At 45.6% G+C, this 16,681-nt stretch overlaps 1 protein-coding gene across 5 annotated transcripts in view; it reads right to left on the bottom strand.

The window, feature by feature from the left end:
* ARMC9 (armadillo repeat containing 9) overlaps positions 1-16,681 on the bottom strand; it is a 322,758-nt gene that overhangs the window by 100,015 nt on the left and 206,062 nt on the right. For all 5 annotated transcript variants that reach the window (XM_073589306.1, XM_073589303.1, XM_073589307.1 and 2 more), the window contains 2 exons: positions 9,675-9,709; positions 3,408-3,519 (listed from right to left, as the gene is read on the bottom strand). In XM_073589306.1, coding sequence (XP_073445407.1) covers positions 3,408-3,519; positions 9,675-9,709 — 147 coding nt within the window. The remainder of the gene's footprint in view (positions 1-3,407; positions 3,520-9,674; positions 9,710-16,681) is intronic.

Below are 16,681 nucleotides of genomic sequence, written 5' to 3'. Positions count from 1 at the left end.
ATCTCTTCCTAGTGAAGGGGCGCCTATAGGAAGGGGTTGGCAGGGTAAGGAATTTCTTTTTATCGTCCCCGGCTTTCTCCAAAAGGTCATCTAGGACTGGATATTCTCCCTCACACGGAATGGAGCAAAGTGGGGATCTGGCCTGGATATCCCCAGGCCAGCACTTCAGCCATATAGCCCTTCGGGCCGCATTTGATGGACCTGCGGCTTTGACCGCCATCCTTGCCGAATCTGCCGAAGCATTGGCTAAAAAGGCTGCAGCATTCTGGATTGTAGGAAGGGTCTTCAGGATGGACTCTCACGAGGCTCCGTCCTCTAACTGTGACTCAAGCTGGTCCAGCCAGACCATCATAGACCTGGCTGCGCAAGTAGCTGCTACCGCCGGCCTTAGGGCGCCAGCTGACATTTCCCATGTCCCTTTCAGATATGAATCTGCTTTTTTGTCCAGCGGATCTTTCAAGGAGGCCATGCCGTCAAAGGGAATAGCAGATTTTTTTGGATGCTTTAGCCACCACTGCATCCAATTTTGGGGCTTTATCCCATCTGATCACCAAGGGGTCCTCAAAGGGATATTGTCGCTTAAAGGCCGGAGGTAGGGAACCCTTCCTTTCTGGTTTCTTCCATTCCCTATTGATCAGGTTCTGGACCTTGTCGTTTAATGGGAAAGATTTACGTTTCCTGGGGTCTAGGCCGTGGAACATCAGGTCTTGTGCTGTCCGTTCTGGTTTTGCGTCTGATACCCCCATGGTGGCCCTTAATGCCTTGACCAATTTATCCACCTGTTCTAGACCCAGGCAGAAACGATTGGAGTCCTCCTCTGAAGAGGACGCAGAGGAAGAAGCTGAGGGCTCTGAGGAATCTTCATTTCCCCTAGGGCCAGCTGAGGAGTCCGACTCTGAAAAACTCATTCTCTTTCTCTTCTTAGAGGATTCCCCTTGGGATAAAGACTTTAGAGCCTTAACTTCCATCCTAATAATTTCCCTTAGACTCGTAGTGAAGTCAGGGGTTTCTTCCGCCACCTGCAGAAGTGGGGAAAGTGTAAGGAAGTACGGTATGTATGGTAATTAGGGACTACCGCCCCCTAGCTCTTTTTTTTTTTTTCATCCCCTACCGTCTGCCGTATACATGACTGACACAGTTTTTTAGGGTAGGTGTCTGGCAAAGGACAACTGCAACGGGCGCACTCCCTGGTTTTCGCTTTACCAGAGCACTTCTTCCCCTATAGGAGAAAAAAATATAAGGGGGAAAAAAATATAAGGGGAACACTGCTACAGGGCTGGATCCTTCAGCCTGGAGGAACTTCTGCGGCTGGATTGCCCAGTTGGTTTTTTCAGCTGGGAGCTTGCCTGTGGCTTCTCTGAGGCAAGTTCCTGCTGCCGGTCCAGCTGGGCCACGGGAGCTTCTGGCTCATCCATCGCTGTAAATGGGCCAAAGCAGCCCTGCAGCGCTTCTGTGGCCTTTTATGGACCTCCCCCCGGAAATATGGGTCAGCAGAGGTCGTGGCCAGGGGCTCCGTTTCCCCCCTCCCCCTCCCGAGATGTCCATGGTCTCCCCCCGTGCCTCACCCCCCGCCACCCGCGCCGCCGTGACCGGGCGATGCACAAAAGAGAAAAGCCGGCCGGCATCCGACTTACGGCGTGGCGCCAGCGGCCCCGCCCCCTGGCCACGTCACTTCCGGTGCCTCCATGACCGCGCGGGGATGCGCAGGCCGACAGTGGCACAGCGCCGTCCGACCCGGCACAGCACTCCATGCACGCCACCACGCCACAGCAGCCGGCCCCAGACAGCGACCCGGACCGCAGGGCGACCGCACCAGGAGGACCAGGATTCGGGGGGAAAATCTCTATTCACCTGCCGGCGCTGGCCCTGGAGACAGGCATCCTCTGGACCCCGCTCCCACCTGCTCCGCACACCATCGTGGAGCCCTGCTCGGGCACACCGTGGCGCTTCCAGGGGACCCCGCACTGACCGAGGTAGGAGACCCCCACAGCTACCTGAGTCAGACAGCCGGCCTGGGGATTCCTCGTCCATGATGGTAAAATCTGTAGGGAATCCTGTTCTCCAGGAACAGGAAACCAACTGATGCGTGGGAGAGGTGCCGCCCTTATGTATCTGTAGGATTTTCTGTTCCTGAAGGGCGGATCCCCTCTCTGAGGTGGTGCTGTCATGGACGACCAAATAAAATCTGAACAACTTGGGTGCTGGGCACTGGGCAACCATCGATGTGCCATGGATGAGCTATCTTGGATGGATCATGAATATCAAAGCGGTGGAAAACACTTTTTAATAAAACGGTCTGCTATGAATTTTGCTTCCTATATTTCTTCAGTGACTGCTCTCCATTGGGCTCCAATGTATTATCAGGAAAATATTATTTATAAGTAACCATATAAATTACTGCCTGTGTTTCATATTATGAGGAATCTTACTCACTTGTATAAATAATTAGTTAAATACGATGAACCTATAGGAATAGTATTACACTTTCCCCAACACATTTCCTGCATTGTGCTTATCATTTATTTTATCAATTTATTCTGTCTTTTATGTAATATTGGAATTTCAACTGAGAAAGAACGTGTTTTCATATGAGATATGTAAACGATTTGCCAATATGCCTTTTAACGGTCGGTCATTAATGGGACTTTTCTAGAGCACTGTTATTGCGGTGCACTACAACAATGACTGCACCAGAGTCAATTGTTGCTGGTTGGTACCAATAAATCAGACTCAGCCGGGTACACAAAGAAAAGTTAGAAATTATACTGTCAGTTCCTACTACTCTGATTTTACTACATACAGATAACATGTGGGCTCCATGTACAATGGATCATCATCTGTGAAATAATGAAGTGTAAGCTAAAGGCTACGGCTGCACGGAGTCTTTGTTCGCGACAGTCGTCAAATGATGGTAGTACGCTCTGTGACGCTGCTACATTGTGGCACTATAGAATTAAATGGGGTCACATTGTGATACCTACACTATAAAGCAAGTCGTGAAGAATCAGACTCAAATGGAATTTTGCTACTTGCTAGCAGCGGCACTGAGAAAACTTTGGTGGCGGCCAAAGTCACCATGTAGCCCAAACCAAATTGGAAATCCAGCAGAATTATTGCTCCTTTTCCCAGACATACCGTGCTTTACTATATTTTTCTCCACGTCTGAAAAAGACGAATACTGTCAGGACTGACTCCAGACAGTGTCAAAAGTGACTCCATAGCCTTTGTTGAAGTGAATGGCTCAATCGGGGTTACTGTTGGTACCCTAATTTTTGGAGACTACGACAGAAACCCTGACGTAGTGCTCACTGGAGAACACTGTACGTGCGTGATTCCAGCCTTACATACAATTAAAAGCGATATTACAATTCTAATGTACAGATACTGTACACCATAATGCTGCATACCCATCGTAAAGCTTGTAAGAGCAAGGTTTTCAGTCGATCACTGCCATATAGCAAGTCTTTCTTCAGCTTCTCATAGTCTAGAGAGGGCAACAAGGGAACCTCCTGAGGCCTCCTGTAAAACAGAGTAGCGTAACAATGAAGGAATAGCCTAGGTATAAATATGCCGACTGTACTGCCTCCATTTAGGCATTTTTCTAATGCCATAGTGTTAAGAAATGAAGGCACATCTGTATTAAGATATGCTTAACTGGTCATTATACTGTAGCACAAACTACTTCTGTTATAAAAAGTTATTTTAGGCTATGTGCACATGTATGCAGAAAATTTCTGCATGAAAACCGGACTCCTTCCCAGAAAACGTGCGTTTTCCATGCGTTTTCCGTGCAAAAAATGCGCGTTTTTATGCGGCTTTTTCCGGAGTGGTCCCAGTCTCATAGAAATAGCTAGAAATGCGGAATTTTCCGCGAAAATAATGAGCATGCTGCGTTTTTTTCCACAATGCGTTTTTTTTTCGCGGAAAAAAAAGCATCAATATACACAAAAAGAGCGGAATTCATTAAAATGAATGGGATGGTTCGTTTAAGCATTTTTAAGCGCTTTATTTGGTAAAACCACGAAAAAAAGGTGAAAAAACCACTTACGTGTGCACATACCCTTAAGATAATGCAAAGAAAAGCAACTGATAAACTATATAATGCCTATGTAAAAACTACACTTATCAGGGTATAAACCACCTAACCCATACTGAGTCAACAAGGAATGCTGAGTGTGTAGGGTCAGAATACACTACAAAAATGCCTACACGGATAAGAAAAAAAATTCTACATTACTGCATTTCCAGAAGACCCACCTTTCCGAACAGATCGCCCTTTATCTAGACCAGGTTTCCTATGACAGATCTTAGGTTCCGTCACACGTTATGCACACTGGCCATCATCTATGAAAAGTCCACCCCTCCAGAAGACTATTTGCAATGTAATTTTGGCTAGTTATGGGAAAGCTGTACCTTTCAAGTACATTTGCTGTATATATAGGTGTAAAGTACATTTTCAGTGTTTGATATGACAGCTCCACTATTAACCATCTTGTAATTGAGGTTTTAATGGCACATTACAAGTGTGTGTCTGATTGTGGCGTGATACAAGACTGCACGCCCAGTTGTATGTGTGCCCAAGCATCAGTACATACTCACTGACCTCTTCTAATATTGGTGGTTTACATGCTGTTAGGCTCAAGTTCTGCATGTAACATTTCACTACTAAAATGAATGTACTTTTATTTTTATCTGTATATCCAATTAAGAAGCATACAAAGTAGCAAGGCTTAGTATAAGATCCAGGATTCCATATTCAAGGCTATAAACCCAACCACACACCGAGAAGACATAAAATTCAAATCATTCACAGGTAGAGTGAATAACACACATTATCTCGTGACAATGGCATCTGTCAAAGAGAGAGAAATATATTAAGCAGCAAGTGAATAGTCAGCTCTTGAAGCTAACGTGTTATTAGCTTATTAATGGGCAAGAATAAGTACATAAGCGATTCTGACACGGTCGTCTAGCCATCAAATTTTGACCTTCATCAGAGAGCCTCAAAAACAACTTATAGGGTGTTCATAGTATGCACCTACAAAAAGTGAACCAAACAAGCACAGCTAACAAACCTGTAAAAGGTTCATCGGCCCCCATTCTCTTCTATGAGAGATACAGAAACAGAAAAGAGCAGTCGCAATCGGTTGGAAGCGCTTATTCCCATCTCAACCATGAAAGGCTGGGATGGGAATGACTTTATAAAACCCTGGCCCTTTCTGAATGAAAAAATTATATTAGCAAAATATTTATATAAATAAAAGGGACTGGAAACTTTAATATAATACATAAAAACCACTCTATATGTGTATGTGTGTGCAGTATATATATATATATATATATATATACACACACACATACAGTAAGGTCCATATATATTTGGACAGAGACAACATTTTTCTAATTTTGGTTCTAGACATTACCACAATGAATTTTAAGCAAAACAATTCAGATGCAGTTGAAGTTCAGACTTTCATCTTTCATTTGAGGGTATCCACGTTAAAATTGGATGAAGGGTTTAGGAGTTTCAGCTCCTTAACATGTGCCACCCTGTTTTTAAAGGGACCAAAAGTAATTGGACAGATTAAATAACTGTAAATAAACTGTTCATTTCTAGTACTTGGTTGAAAACCCTTTGTTGGCAATGACTGCCTGAAGTCTTGAACTCATGGACATCACCAGACGCTGTGTTTCCTCCTTTTTGATGCTCTGCCAGGCCTTCACTGCGGTGGTTTTCAGTTGCTGTTTGTTTGTGGGCCTTTCTGTCTGAAGTTTAGTCTTTAACAAGTGAAATGCATGCTCATTTGGGTTGAGATCAGGTGACTGACTTGGCCATTCAAGAATATTCCACTTCTTTGCTTTAATAAACACCCGGGTTGCTTTGGCTTTATGTTTTGGGTCATTGTCCATCTGTAGTATGAAACGACGACCAATCAGTTTGGCTGCATTTGGCTGGATCTGAGCACACTATGGCTCTGCATACCTCAGAATTCATTTGGCTGCTTCTGTCCTGTGTCACATCATCAATAAACACTAGTGACCCAGTGCCACTGGCAGCCATGCATGCCCAAGCCATCACACTGCCTCCGCCGTGTTTTACAGATGATGTGGTATGCTTTGGATCATGAGCTGTACCACGCCTTCGCCATACTATTCTCTTTCCATCATTCTGGTAGAGGTTTATCTTGGTTTCATCTGTACAAAGAATGTTCTTCCAGAACTGTGCTGGCTTTTTTAGATGTTTTTTAGCAAAGTCCAGTCTAGCCTTTTTATTCTTGATGCTTATGAGTGTCTTGCACTGTGCTGTGAACCCTCTGTATTTACTTTCATGCAGTCTTCTCTTTATGGTAGATTTGGATATTGATACGCCTACCTCCTGGAGAGTGTTGTTCACTTGGTTGGCTGTTGTAAAGGGGTTTCTCTTCACCATGGAGACTATTCTGCGATCATCCACCACTGTTGTCTTCCGTGGTCACCCAGGTCTTTTTGCATTGATGAGTTCACCAGTGCTTTCTTTCCTTCTCAGTTTGTACCAAACTGTAGATTTTGCCACTCCTAATGTTGTAGCAATTTCTCGGATGGGTTTTTTCAGATTAAGGATGGCTTGTTTCACCTGCATGGAGAGCTCCTTTGACCGATGTTTCCTTCACAGCAAAACCTTCCAAATGCAAGCACCACCACACCTCAAATCAACTCCAGGCCTTTTATCTGCTTAATTGAGAATGACATAACAAAGGGATTGCCCACACCTGTCGATGAAATAGCCTTGGAGTCAATTGTCCAATTACTTTTGGTCCCTTTAAAAACAGGGGGGCACATTTATAAAAGACTCCTGTCCACAAACTCAATCAGACAAACTCTAACCTCTACAACATGGGCAAGAACAAAGAGCTTTATAAGGATGTCAGGGACAAGATCATAGACCTGCACAAAGATGATTAGATGCACCTGCCTTGTTTTCACTGAGAACCACGACCTGTGTTCACAGGGTGTCAGTCTGCTGGATGTTGAGAACAGTCAAGTGTGCTACTGGTGAGTGACCCGCCAAAATGTGTGCTATAGCTGGGAGAGAGACAAGCCAGGGTCTCTCGCTCTCTGAATGGAGACTACATGGCTCAGCTAGAAAAGCAAAGCAGTCTGTGTGTTGGAGTCCTCAAAGAACCGTGTGGAAGCTGCAGCTTGTTCAGTGTGAACTGCGCTTGGAGTTAAACACACTTTAGTTGCTGGAGCTCGAGCTGAATGGGATAGTGAGAATGGTGGCTCTTCTGTGTATGAAGTTTGTTCTGGGATAAAGGACTAATTTGTTCGCGTGAGCCCACACTGACATATGTGCCTGCTAAATGAACCGTTTATTTGCGGTGATATCTTAGTGGCCAGAACAGGCTGTCTTTGGTTTTGAATCCCTTGGAGTTTTATGAAAGCAATAAAACTGCACCTGTTTGCACCAAATCGCATTACCTGCATGAACGCTACCTAATGCTTGCCTGAGAAAGTTAATCCCTACTATATATATATATATATATGCATTAAAGCAGCACAAGCCGTAAATATAAATGTACCGTATATACTATACTCGAATATAAGACGATATTTTCAGCCCATTTTGTTTTTGGCTGAAAGTCCCCCTCTCGGCTTATATTCGAGTCATATACACCAGGGGGTCAGAGGGGCGTCAGGTCATACTTACCTGTCCTGGCACGGTCTCTGCAGCCCCCAGCTTCTCCGCGATCTCCCTTCCTTCCTTCAGTGGTCACATGGTACCGCTCATTACACTCATGAATATGCGCATATTCATGAGTGTAATGAGCGGTACCATATGACCGCTGAAGGCAGGAAGGGAGATCGCGGAGAAGCTGGGGGCTGCAGAGACCGTGCCAGGACAGGTAAGTATAGCGACACTCACCTGTCCTGGGTCCATCGCTGTTTACTGCAGTCTGAACGTCACTGACAGATGACGTGCCAGACAGCAGCAAGCAGCGATGGACCGGGGGACAGGTGAATATATCAGGTGCCGGCAGAGACACCGGCACCTGGCCCCAGCAACGGAGATGTGAGTATGTCATTTTTTTATTTTTAAATGCAGCAGCGACAGCATATGGGGGCATAATCTATGGAGCATCTTATAGGGGCATAATCTATGGAACATCTTATGGGGGCAGAATATAGGGGCATAGTCTATGGAGCATCTTATGGGGGCTGCATATGGGGGTATAATCTATGGAGCATCTTATAGGGGCAGCATATAGGGGCATAATCTATGGAGTATCTTATAGGGGCAGCATATAGGGGCATAATCTATGGATCATCTTATGGGGGCAGCATATAGGGGTATAATCTATGGAGCATCTTATAGGGGCAGCATATGGGGCATAATCTATGGAGCATCTTATGGGGCAGCATATGGGGGAATAATCTATGGAGCATCTTATGGGAGCAGCATATGGGGGCATAATCTATGGAGCATCTTATGGGGGCAGCATATGGGGCCTATTCTATGGAGCATCTTATGGGGCCATAACCTTTATGGAGCAGCATATGGGGCATATTATTATTCTATGGAGCATCTTATGGGGCTATCATGAACTGTATGGAGCATTATGTGGGGATCCTGATTCAATATGGATATTCCAAAACATTTAACCTGCTGATGTCTCAACTAATTTTACTTTTATTGTTATCTATTTTTATTTTTGAAATTTACTAGTAGCTGCTGCATTTCCCACCCTCTGCTTATACTCGAGTCAATAAGTTTTCCCAGTTTTTTGTGGCAAAATTAGGGGGGGTCGGCTTATACTCGGGTCGGCTTATACTCGAGTATATATGTTAAGTCTGGATGAAAAGCTTTACAGGCAATTGCCCAACCTAAGAGTTTGATATAAAAAATGAAGCAGCAATGGCTTATGTGGTGATATTTCAACACACATTTACACAAAACCAGCTCCAAATCGATGGAGGCTGCTGCTAAGTTCTGGAAGCCAGATTCAGATGTTTGGTGGAATCCATGCCAAGTTGGGCTAAAGCTGTTTTTATGTAAAGAGGGTTTTTAGACAGGTGGTTTTAATTCAATGGTCAGATGAAAATGTAACTACGGTAATGTCTCTTCACTCTATCCTCAGATTTATTGCTGTTGAACAAGCGCACTAGAAATTTAAGCATTTTCTGAAATTTTAATATTTTTCTATTTACTGGCTAGCATTGTACAAAAATAATTTTTTCCTGTAGTTATCTGAAAATGCTTAAGTCAGCCAAATCGTTAACCAGACTGTCCACATGATTATCGGAGAATCATCTTTGACCTTTGATGTAATATTTTATTGGTGCAATAATAGTCGCCTGTGTAAGGACAACCCTCCGCACATTCGGCAGATTCTTGAGAGAATGGGCAGAGAATTGCGTAAGACTGCCAAAAATGTTCCCACCCACAGCTGTCATGCCCTAATAATATTTTTGCAATGTTAATACAATGCTTGCTCTCTAACATTTCTTGGTAGCACCAGATGCTGGAATGTGCTACAGATATAGATATGTGCTAATGCAAGGGTGTGAATAGGTTTGTGTATACTTAGCATGATAATAAAACTGATAACTCCAGCTTGTGGCATTTTCTTCCTGTTATCTCGCACGGCTGATTTCTTAAAGGGAAACACCATGATCATTACAGCATTTGAACGTACATGGGTGCAATTGATGCTCTCAACATGGAGGAAGCCTGGAAAAAAAAGAGAACAGAGATCTAAATATAACTTTTCATAAAAGAACAACCTACAAACACAGAAGCAATATGTTAGTGTGACTGATACATATATAAAAAGCAATGGATGAGATGGACACAGCCAGGAAGAGCACACAGTGGCCAACCATAGAATCAATGGGATCGCCATGCAGCTCTCATTGCTATTTATTAACATGCAGTTTTGAAATATAGAACATCTGGGTGTTAGCGATTACACAGTAAGTTCCATTACTGATAATGCATTTTTTTTTTCTAGAAATGCATCCATTATAGTCATGATATATGTGTTCAAGTAATAAAAATACAAGAAGGCAAATAATCAATGCAACAACCCCTTGGCTAAAGCCCCACACCCACGATAAAGTGCGCCTAGCCCACCCACCATGGAGGGATTGGTACCTCCGGACTTCCCATCTGCAGATAATGTTGGGGAAAGAAGGACGAAGCATCTTGAATTCCAACACCCGACTCTTGTCTGGCATCGACATAGTTCATTAGCCATTAGCCGAAAGAGCATTCTGCTGACATCTTATAAGGTTTGTACAAAGTTTAGCAGACATATCAGATCCACAAAATGGCGGTATAACTTCCTGATCACTGTGAGTTTGTCTTCTGAGACTCCCTTCAATCCCAAAAATGAGGCTCTCCAAAAAGCCCCATCTCAATGCAGCAGATTTCACACAGATGCACCTCTGCTCCATTCATTGGCTAAGGACTGGGAGATAATTGAGCGCTGTACCTGGCTCAGCTATTTTCAGCAGCAGTCCCACAGGAAATGGAGAGTGGAGGTGCACCTCTAATCAGATGATGGACCCAAAGATCAGACCCTTAAATATTTGCTTTATTGTGCAATTTATATCCTCATTTGCACAAGATGTTGGAAAAATGTCACGCCTGCATAAGACAACACAATCAACTGTAACAGAATGTCTTATCTCCATAAAATAGATTTTATAGCGCACAATTTATGACTCACCAGTCACCACTATCATGAAGAACAGATAAATGACACCTACTGTATTTATACATGTGCAAACCCAATGTGGTCTAAATGCAGACTAGAATCTAACGCCCAGCTTTTTGATGAGGTAAAATTTAGTTAAATTTCACACTCAGACTTCAGCCCAATTCTGATGTCTTATTTTTTGGTAGGTCAGAAACAGTCTGATTTTCATCAGTGTTTGGTCAGTGTCACTTCTTACCATCAGTGTTTGGTCAGTGTCATTTCTTACCATCATTGTTTGGTCAGTGTCAGTTCTTACCGTCAGTGTTTGGTCAGCGTCAGTTGTTATCGTCAGAGTTTGATTAGTGTCATTTCTTACCGTCAGTGTTTGGTCAGTGTCATTTCTTATCATCAGTGTTTGGTCAGCGTCATTTCTTACCGTCAGTGTTTGGTCAGTGTCATTTCTTACCATCAGTGTTTGGTCAGCGTCATTTCTTACCATCAGTGTTTGGTCAGTGTCATTTCTTACCATCATTGTTTGGTCAGTGTCAGTTCTTACCGTCAGTGTTTGGTCAGCGTCAGTTGTTATCGTCAGAGTTTGATCAGTGTCATTTCTTACCGTCAGTGTTTGGTCAGTGTCATTTCTTATCATCAGTGTTTGGTCAGCGTCATTTCTTACCGTCAATGTTTGGTCAGTGTCATTTCTTACCATCATTGTTTGGTCAGTGTCAGTTCTTACCGTCAGTGATTGGTCAGCGTCAGTTGTTATCATCAGAGTTTGATCAGTGTCATTTCTTACCGTCAGTGTTTGGTCAGTGTCATTTCTTATCATCAGTGTTTGGTCAGCGTCATTTCTTACCATCAGTGTTTGGTCGTGTCATTTCTTACCGTCAGTGTCATTTCTTACCATCAGTGTTTGGTCAGTGTCAGTTCTTACCATCAGTGTTTGGTCAGCGTCATTTGTTATCGTCAGAGTTTGATCAGTGTCATTTCTTACCGTCAGTGTTTGGTCAGTATCATTTCTTACACCATTAGTGTTTGATCAGTGTCATTTCTTACCGTCAGTATTTGGTCAGTGTCATTTCTTACCATCAGTGTTTGGTCAGTGTCATTTCTTACCGTCCCAGTTCTTACCATCAGTATTTGGTCAGTGTCATTTCTTACAGTCAGTGTTTGGTCAGTGTCATTTCTTATCATCAGTGTTTGGACAGCGTCATTTCTTACCATCAGTGTTTGGTCGGTGTCATTTCTTACCGTCAGTGTCATTTCTTACCATCATTGTTTGGTCAGTGTCAGTTCTTACCATCAGTGTTTGGTCAGTGTCATTTGTTATCGTCAGAGTTTGATCAGTGTCATTTCTTACCGTCAGTGTTTGGTCAGTATCATTTCTTACACCATTAGTGTTTGATCAGTGTCATTTCTTATCATCAGTATTTGGTCAGTGTCATTTCTTACCGTCCAAGTTCTTACCATCAGTATTTGGTCAGTGTCAGTTCTTACCATCAGTGTTTGGTCAGTGTCATTTCTTATCATCAGTGTTTGGTCAGTGTCATTTTCTTAACATCAGTGTTTGGTCAGCGTCATTTCTTATCATCAGTGTTTGGTCAGCGTCATTTCTTACCATCAGTGTTTGGTCATTGTCATTTCTTACCATCAGTGTTTGGTCATTGTCATTTCTTATAATCAGTGTTTGGTCAGTGAGTCAGTTCCTTGCATTGTACCAATGACTGGAAGCGAGTGGCTATAGGGAGAATATATGTTCATTTTCTCTCTGTAGCTGCTGCTGCAGTAAGGCAGGTAAACATGATGTTAATGCTATTTACTTGTATATTAACCCTACATCTACAGGTAAATAGCATTTCTGGACATGACAAAATCCATTATTTAAAGAGAAAATAATCAGAAAAATCTGGGGAACCGAAGGCTTGTGCCGAGACACGTATCAGGGCCCATTTCTGCATGAGGAAAACAGAATGCACGTGGTCACTATTATATTTGTATAACAAATTAGGGTCATTAGGTTATATCCAATACCTCTTTTTTACTTTTATGGTCAATTACTGGTTGATTGTATATGTCCATTATCCACCACAGGTTTTACCTTCCCTGTGGTTCAGCCACATGTTCTCTGTGAACGTTTGTTATAAAGGTCTATATTTTTACATTCTTAGGCCCCGTCACACATAGCGACTCACCAGCGATCCCGACAACGATATCAACGTGTCAGGATCGCTGGGTAGTCGCTACATGATTGCTGGTGAGCTGTAAAACAGGCAGCTTCACCAGGGATCAGCATCAGCGACACCGAGCGCGCGGCATCGCTGTGTACTTTAGTTACCAGCGCGCTGATGCAGGGAGCTGGTAAATAAGGTACACATCGGGTTTCTAAGGGGCGTGCGTCACTTAGAAACCTGATGTGTACCTTGGTTACCAGCTCCCTGCATCAGCGCGCTGGTAACTAAGGTACACATCAGGTTTCTAGGCGCAGCGCGCCTCTTAGAAGCCCTGCGTTTACCCTAGTTACCAGCTCCTGCTCGCTGGTCTCCCGCCTGTCACACTCAGCGATGCGTGCTGGCCAGCGGGAGACCAGAGACCCCAAAAAGGAGATTTTTGTGTACTTACCGTAAAATCTCTTTCTCTTAGCCTCTAATTGGGGGACACAGAACCATGGGTGTTATGCTGCTGTCCACTAGGATGGCTCCTCCTCTGCAGTATACACCCCTGGACGGCATCAGCCTTCTCCAGTTTTGTGCAAAAGCATTAGGAGGAAGTTAACAGAAATAACATAACCATGCCTGTAATAAGGCCACCAAGTACAAGCTCAAAGAACAATATGAGAACTCAACCATAACAACGGCCCGTAAGAGCAACAGGACGGGAGCTGTGTCCCCCAATTAGAGGCTAAGAGAAAGAGATTTTACGGTGAGTACACAAAAATCTCCTTTACTCTGTCGCCTCATTGGGGGACACAGAACCATGGGACGTCCCACAGCAGTCCCTGGGTGGGAAGCAATGGACGAATATTGTGCAGACAGGTCCCTAAACTTGGGGCACTGCCGCCAGCAGAACCAGTCTACCCAGGCTCGCATCCGCTGAGGACTGGGTATGAACTCTGTAGTGTTTCGTAAACGTGTGTAAGCTAGTCCAAGTGGCCGCCTTACACACCTGTTGTGCCGAATGGCCCAGGAGGCCCCTACCGCCCGCGTAGTGTGCGCCGTGATACCGTCCAGAAGAGGAGAATTGTTAAGGTGGTAAGCCTTTTGTATGGTGGACTTGATCCACCTGGCAAGGGTAGCTTTGGAAGCCAGCAGACCCTTGCGAACGCCTTCCGGAAGGAAAAGGGAATCAGACTTCCGGAAGGGTGCAGTCCTAGACACGTATATACGCAATGCCCTGACGAGGTCAAGCGTATGCAGAGCCTTCTCCACTCTATGAACCGGAACCGGGCAAAGGGATGGCAGTGAAATTTCCTCACTGAGGTGGAAGTTGGACACAACCTTCGGAAGGAAGGATGGGACTGTACAGAGAACCACCTTGTCCTGGTGAAAGGCTAGGAAGGGCCGTCTGCAGGAGAGTGCTGACAATTCAGACACCCTGCGAAGCGAGGTGATTGCCACCAGAAAAACCACCTTCTGTGATAGAATGCGGAGTGGGACTTCCTTAAGGGGTTCGAAAGGTGGTGCCTGCAATGCTGTCAGGACCAGGTTAAGGTCCCACATTTCCAGTGGACGTCTGTAGGGGGGAACCAATCGGGAAACCCCCTGGAGAAAGGTCCTTACTTGCGGCTTGTTAGCGATGCGCCTCTGAAAAAGCACTGAGAGCGCTGACACCTGGCTCTTAAGCAAGCCCAGGGATAGCCTGGCATCCAGGCCCGATTGGAGAAAGCCAAGGACTTTTGGGAGGGAATAAGGGAGTGGAATCTGGCTGCTAGATTCGCACCAGGTGAAGAAAGCTCTCCAGGTACGGTAATAAATTTTGGCGGAGGCTGGCTTCCGTGCCCTGATCATGGTTCTAATGACGTCTGTTGAGAGTCCTGCCTGGGTTAGAACCCAGGTCTCAAGGGCCATGCCATCAAATTGAGAGCCCCTGAGTTCTGGTGGTAGAACGGGCCTTGTGACAGAAGATCGGGATGGTCGGGGAGACGCCAGGGGACGTCTGCTGTAAGTTGTACGACGTCGGCGTACGATGTACGTCTGGGCCAGTCTGGAGCGATCAGGATGGATGGAACTCCCTCGTGTTTGATCTTCCTCACGACTCTGGATATCAGGGGGAGAGGTGGAAAGATGTACAGAAGCTGAAACTGGGTCCAGTCCTGAACCAGGGCATCTGCTCCGAGCGACCGCGGATCGCATGTCCTAGCCAAGAAGTTGGAGACCTTGGCATTGAGATGGGATGCCATTAGGTCCACGTCCGGGGTCCCCCAGCAATTGCAGATCTGTCGAAAGATTTTGGGATGGAGAGACCACTCTCCCGAGTCCATTCCTTGTCTGCTTAGGAAGTCGGTTTCCCAGTTGTCCACACCCAGAATGTGGACCACAGAGAGTACCGACCTCGTGTCTTCCTCCCAATGGAGGATATGTGCCACTTCTCTCATCGCCTGGGTACTGCGGGTCCCGCCTTGGTGGTTCACATATGCCACTGCCGTGGCATTGTCTGACTGTACTCTGATATGAGAGGCTGCCAGTAAGTGAAGAAAGGATCTCAATGCCAGGAAGATGACCCGAATTTCCAAGATGTTGATGGGCATGTTCGCTTCCACTGGTGACCACTTGCCCTGTGATGTAGGTGCACCGCACCCCAACCTGTCAGGCTCGCGTCGGTGGTCAGGACCTTCCATTGACCTGAGAGAAAGGATTTTCCCATTGCCAGTGAGGTTGGCTTGAGCCACCAGTGCAGGGACCTCCTGGTTGCCGATGTTAGCCGGAACTCCCTGTCGAGGGAGAAAGGATTCCTGTCCCAGGACTTGAGGATGGCTAGTTGAAGAGGTCTGAGGTGAAACTGGGCAAATGGTACCGCCTCCATTGCTGCTGCCATCCTGCCGAGGACTCTCATGGCAAACCGGAGAGATCGGGGGGATTGCGGAGCAGTATGCGAACTCCTAGACGGAGAGCCAGTGCCTTGTCTCTGGGAAGGAGCACCAGACCCCTGGAGGTGTCGAATAGCATCCCCAGGAAGGTCAGAGACTGACTCGGGGTAGTCGATGACTTTTGTAAGTTGACTAACCAGCCCAGGCGACTCAGAGTGTCGATTGCGATTGAGACGCTGACCTCGCAGTCCTTGAAGGTGGAAGCCTTGATGAGAAGGTCGTCCAGGAATGGAACGACTACTATGCCTCTGGAGTGTAGAACGTCCATGGTGGCAACCATGACCTTGGTAAATGTTCTGGGAGCCGTGGCGAGTCCGAACAGGAGAGCCACAAACTGGTAGTGGTCCTGATCGATTGCGAACCTGATGGGCGGGAGCAATCGGTATATGCAAGTATGCGTCCTGTATGTCTATGGAGACGAGATATTGTCCTTGCTCCATGGATGCAATGATGGACCGAAGGGACGCCATACGAAAATGACGAACTCGTACACACTTGTTGAGTTGTTTTAGGTCTAGTATGGGCCGGACGCTGCCTCCTTTCTTGGGGATTGGAGTAAAACCCTCGGAAACGTTCTGCCACGGGAACCGGTACTACGACTCCTGCTTGAAGGAGAGAGGAAACCGCTTGGTGGAAAGGACGAGCTTTTTCTGGCGGTTTTGGTGGAACAGAGAGGAAGAACCGGTTCGGTGGACTGGAAGTGAACTCTATCTTGTATCCGGAAGACACTATTTCCCTGACCCACCTGTCTTCTGTAATAGGCAGCCAGATGTGCTGAAAGAGTAGAAGTCGTCCGGGTGGGGTGTCTTCCGGAGTTTGTGAGTCATGATGAGGAGAAATTCTGAGGTTTTCCTCCTTTGGGCTTCGCCTGGCCTGTTTTCGACTGCCAGATCCTGTCTGGCCTCTGCGCCACCCGAGG

This window comes from Dendrobates tinctorius, unplaced genomic scaffold (assembly GCF_039654945.1).
Source record: "Dendrobates tinctorius isolate UK_male_01 unplaced genomic scaffold, ASM3965494v1 ptg000107l, whole genome shotgun sequence".
Taxonomy (NCBI): Eukaryota; Metazoa; Chordata; class Amphibia; order Anura; family Dendrobatidae; genus Dendrobates; species Dendrobates tinctorius.
Note: the sequence above shows the minus strand (reverse complement) of the source record. Positions and strands in the feature narration are given on the sequence as shown.